This window comes from Arachis ipaensis, chromosome B06 (genome assembly GCF_000816755.2).
Source record: "Arachis ipaensis cultivar K30076 chromosome B06, Araip1.1, whole genome shotgun sequence".
Taxonomy (NCBI): Eukaryota; Viridiplantae; Streptophyta; class Magnoliopsida; order Fabales; family Fabaceae; genus Arachis; species Arachis ipaensis.
Window position 1 is genome coordinate 125,929,588 of NC_029790.2, and position 5,092 is coordinate 125,934,679.

The 5,092-nt window shown below is 42.1% G+C and overlaps 1 protein-coding gene across 1 annotated transcript; it reads right to left on the reverse strand.

Moving 5' to 3' along the window:
- Positions 4,335–4,873, reverse strand: LOC107647584. Its single transcript, XM_016351652.1, has 2 exons — positions 4,676–4,873; positions 4,335–4,580 (listed from the first exon to the last, which is right to left on the reverse strand). The coding sequence occupies exons 1-2, from the start codon at positions 4,871–4,873 to the stop codon at positions 4,335–4,337; spliced, it is 444 nt and encodes a 147-aa protein (XP_016207138.1).

Here is a 5,092-nt window from a genome sequence, read left to right on the forward strand (position 1 = left end):
TCGTGTATGAGATTGTGTTACTTTGTATGGCTACGTGATAGTAGTCAGTGATGTTTGAATTTAGTGATGATTCTGTTGCATGTTTTTTTTCGGGTTAAAGGTTGATTGGTACCAACTGGGTGTACTAGGTGGTGATTGATACAGAGTAGTTGTTGCTGGTCATGTTTGTTTATGATGTTTTCGTGTTTGTCATTGTAGATGGAGGGTCCTCCCATGACGTTTGTTTTTCACCATGGTGGGTTGTTTAGGACGGGTGAGGATGGAGACATGGTTTATGAACCTGATAATACAGAGGTATTGATGGGTGTTGAAGGAGACATACTTGATGTGTTTTTTGTAAGGGGTTACTATAAGGAGCTGGGATACATTGAGGCTGGCAATTGTTGGTGGAAAGTTCCTGGAGTTCCGATTGCATCTGGGTTGAAGAAGTTGGTGACAGATGCTGACTTGATTGCAATGTGCAAGGATTTTGTAAGAGGAACCAACATTTGATCAACCTATACTTTGAGGATTGCATCTCACAGCCCTGTGTAGTGGACAACATAGGAGAAGGTGTAGCTCTTCTGGAAGCAGGAAGTAGTAAGAAGAAGAAGTTCAGTTCCCAGGCCAACATGCACCACTCCCAACCTGTGAAGACTCCCACAGTGAAGCGCCCTCAGCCCAAAAAACCAACCTCTGAGCCCACTAAGGCAACCTCACAGCCCAGTAAGCCCAAAGCTCAGCCTAGTAAGCCTAATTCCAGCCCACGAAGCCAGCCTCACAGCCCAGTAAGCCCAATAAGCCTTATTCTCAGCCCACCAAACCAACACATCAGGCCTCAAAGACCACCTCTCAGCCCATAAAGACTCCCTTGCAGTCAACAAAACTCCACCCTCAACAAACCAAAACCAACAATCAGGGGAAGACAGCCCCACATCATTCCAAAACATCCTCTCAACCAGCCAAGAACCCAGAAAGTAATAACAAGAAAGGAAATACCAGTGCATGCAGAGTAACAAGATTCGGAAGAACTGTAAGAGAAGGTCCCATCCAGGATGAAGATTCTGACTCTCATGACTCGTATGAGAGTACTGAAGATGAGTTGTACAAGCCTCCAAAAGTTCTAGGAGACAATTTATACAGCTGTGACAGTGATAGTGACAGTGGAAAATGTTCACAAAGAAAGCAAAAGAAAGCTGAAGCGAAGGAGAAGCATAGGCCTCCTAAGTCTAGACTTGCGGATAAAGAAATTGACACTGATGACTCAAGTTATGAGGGTTTCGAAGATGAAGAAAGCTCTGAATCTGGATTGCTACTGTTTTAATATTTCATTTGGCCAAATTTTAATGTCTTCCATGTTATGATTTGGTAGATGCAGACGAAGATGATGATGATCTTGGAAGTTTCTCAGATCCTGACTCATGGCATTCAGAGGATTCTGGCAAGGAGTTAGACTCTGATGAGGAGACACCTACTGTTTATCCCCAATATAATGAAAAGACCAAATTTGGAAACCTGAAGTTTGAGGTTAGTATGACATTCAAATCAAAAGCTGAATTTATACAAGCCACTAGGGATTATACTATCCAGTGGGGCAGAAATATATTATTTACCAAGAATGATAGAGTTAGGGTTAGAGCTGTTTGTAAGTTAGACGATTGTCCATGGGTGGTTTATTGTGCTTGTAACAGTAAAGACTTGTCTTGGCAAATTAAAACACTAGTTGATAATCACACATGCCCTAGAAAGAGAAAAACAGGGCTGCAACCCAAACCTGGACACTTAGCAAGCTAGTACCCAAGCTTAGAAAGCACCCAACTATGAAGCATCGAGAGGTGTATGATTGGTTTGTCCGAAAGTGTAATGTGTACCTCAATAGCACATGCATCACCAGGGCACTAAAAGCTGCTAGAAAAATTGTAGAGGGTGATGAGATATCCCAGTATGGTTTGGTGTGGGATTATGCAAACGAGTTACTTACTAGCAATCCAGGATCCAGAGTGCAAGTTGGTGTGATCCCTGTGCCTGAGAGTCCTCCACTATTTGATCGGTTCTATGTGTGTCTTGATGCTTGCAAGCGAGGGTTTAAGGCGGGTTGTAGACCTCTAATTGGACTAGATGGAGCGTTTCTGAAGACACTACACGGAGGACAAATTCTTACTGCTTGCGGACAAGATGCTAACAATCACATCTTTGTGATTGCCTATGCAATTGTCAGTGTGAAAAACAAGGATAATTGGCAATGGTTTCTTGAACTGCTTCACAGTGATCTAGGTGACTAGAGAGAGCACAAATGGTGCTTCATCTCAGATATGCAGAAGGTAATGAATTCTGTAAGGACTAATTTGATTTACTAAATATTCTTTGAAGGACTAGTTTGATTTAATGATTTCTATGTTGAGCACTGAAATGATTTAATATCTTTTCGTGTTTGGTCTTTTGGTGCAGGGTTTAATCCCTGCTGTTCAGGAAGTTTTTCCAAGAGTTCACCACCGCTTCTGCGTGTGGCATTTGTGGCGTAATTTCTCGAAACAGTGGGGTAGTTGTGAGTTAAAAGACCTTGTGTGGGAATGTGCAAGGTCAAGGACAACAGCTGAATTTGATAGAAACATGAGGAGAGTTAAGTTGATCAACGAGAAAGCTTGGCAGTATCTTGATAAATGGCCAAAAGAGGCATGGACGAAGGCGCATTTCAGTGAGGTTCCGAAAGTGGATAACATATGCAACAATGCCTATGAGTCATTCAATGCAAAGATTAAACACGAAAGGAGTAAGCCTATCTTGAACCTAGCTGAGGAAGTTAGGAGAATCATCATGAAGAGTATGGTTGATAACAGAAAGAAGTTACAGAACTACCAAGGAATTCTCCCTCCTGTTCAGCAAAGTAGGTTGGAAGCTATGACAGTGCTGTCCCGCCATTGGGCTCCTCAGTGGTCTGGTGATGAAAAAGAGGAGTTGTACGAAGTGCATGGCTGGCCGACCAATATGGTGGTTGACCTGGGCAAGCACACATGCACCTGCAGGTTTTGACAACTTACAGATAACAACTTTCTTCTCTTACTTAATTAACAATGTCTTCATTCATGATAGTATGTTTACTATATCAATTTGTTTGGCTTGAAAGGAATGTCGTGTATGCATGCAATATCGGCCATACAAGATAAGAATGACAAGAGACCTGAAGAATATTGCCATGAGTGGTTAAAGATGGAAGCTTATAAGCGTACTTACTGTTATAATGTCAATCCGGTTAAGGGGCAGGATCTATGGAAAAAAATGCCACATCCAGCACCAGTCCCACCCCCAGTGAAGCCTAAACCTGGGAGGCCAAAAAAGAAGCGAAGAAGGGACAAAGAAGAACAACCGAGTGGGTCAAAGACAAAAATGAAAAGAAAATACAACCCAATCCGGTGCATGTACTATGGTGAGGTTGGACACAACAAAAGAGGGTGCGCAAAGAAAAAGGCTGTGGATGCTGAGGAACATGCCAAGCAGATGCAGCTACAATTGGCAGTTGTTACCCCTGCTACAGAAGGTGTTGAACCCGAAGTAAATGCTGCCCCTACTGATACTGATATTGGTACAAAAGCTGAGGCACCTATGCCTTCACTTCCATCACCCACTCAGGCTGACTCAGAGAGTGACAGCAGTGACTCGGAATGCATCCCACCAACCCAAGAGCCCCTACAGGTAGTATCATCACTCCTAACTCCTAAAAAAATTTGAATGTAGCCTAATCATGTAACAAACTCATTTGGTACTGGATCATACAGGATAAATTGATAGGTAGGCCACCTAAGTTGCAAGTGATCAAAAGAAAAGCAAGGTTAACGTCCTCCCCTACGCATATTGCAACTGGATCTATGGCTATTTCTGCTGAGACCGTTAAGGGGACAAGTTCTGGAACTACTAATTGGTTGGAAAAATTCATGACCTTTGTGCCTACTCCATGCTTCAAGGCTCCAAGGAAGACTGATGACAAAGTTTGATTTGTTAGGAATGTGTAGTTGTTTACTCATTTTGTGTATGACACAACATTCTGTTTGTTCCTTTGTGTGTGGTAATTTAGTCTATGGACAATGTATTTGTCAGTTAAGAACCTTATGACTTTGTTCTGCTATTTCTCTATTAAGACAATGTGATAATTAGCCGTCAATGACAAGTTACTATTAAGATTACTTACTATCTTCATTTTGTTTATGCCTCAACATAATTCATGCAAACACAGAATTAATTGCCAAATTTTATAAAATTATCCACATTTGACAGGGAATTGCTTCCAACTTCAAATAACTACTCCCATTCAAATCAACAACTTCAATACATCATTACATGTTCATAGAGGATAACTGGTTTCATTTAGAAGTACATAAGAAACAACAAAGTATCACAACTACTACAAACAGCAAAATCATTAGCAGTTTCAAAGCTCTAACTTCAGCTTCCAAAGTGCCCAACTTCCACGCTACCTTCACCCTCCATTCATCATACTCACCTTCAACCTCCATATCAGCTCCTGCATCTTTCTTTGTACCACACACACCCACTACTTCAAATTCATCATCATCAACCCACTTAAAATAATTGCAGTGACTGCCCTTCTGCAATTTCAGATGGGAGTAAACAAAAAAATCAGAGAACATCCAACAGCATATAACAACATGAAAAAGCTTTAACTTCCTTTACCATCACTCACCCGGTACCTTGGACATGCATGGAACAATCTATTCGGATTCTCCGCTGTCCCAGATTTCTTAATCACAGTCTTCAGCCCACAGAAACATGATCCATCATGAGCATTCACCCTCCTCCTTCGCATCGAAACACTGGATCCATGACTGTCGTACGATGCATGTGACAAACCGCCACCACAACCACCATCTCCTCTCTCCATCCACGCAGACAGCCAGGGATTACACCTCCTACTTACCTCTACTGCCCCCGAAAGTGATCACCTCGATGTATTTATCGTTCGAATTGGGATTAGGGTTTATAAACTTGAAGGACTAATTTGATGTCTTAAACAAAACTTATCTTGTCAGCAACAACATGCTACAGCCTGGCGTTGGCCAACTTGGCAGTTAACGGGCCACGTAAGCAGCCGTTTGCCATC

What these genes read in the sequence shown, in the direction of transcription:
- LOC107647584 (XM_016351652.1), bottom strand. Translation starts at nt 4,873, where the DNA reads ATGGAGAGAGGAGATGGTGGTTGTGGTGGCGGTTTGTCACATGCATCG. An exon ending in ATGCATGTCCAAGGTACCGG is followed by an intron (nt 4,581 to 4,675) that starts GTGAGTGATGGT and finishes CTGAAATTGCAG; the next exon opens with AAGGGCAGTCACTGCAATTA.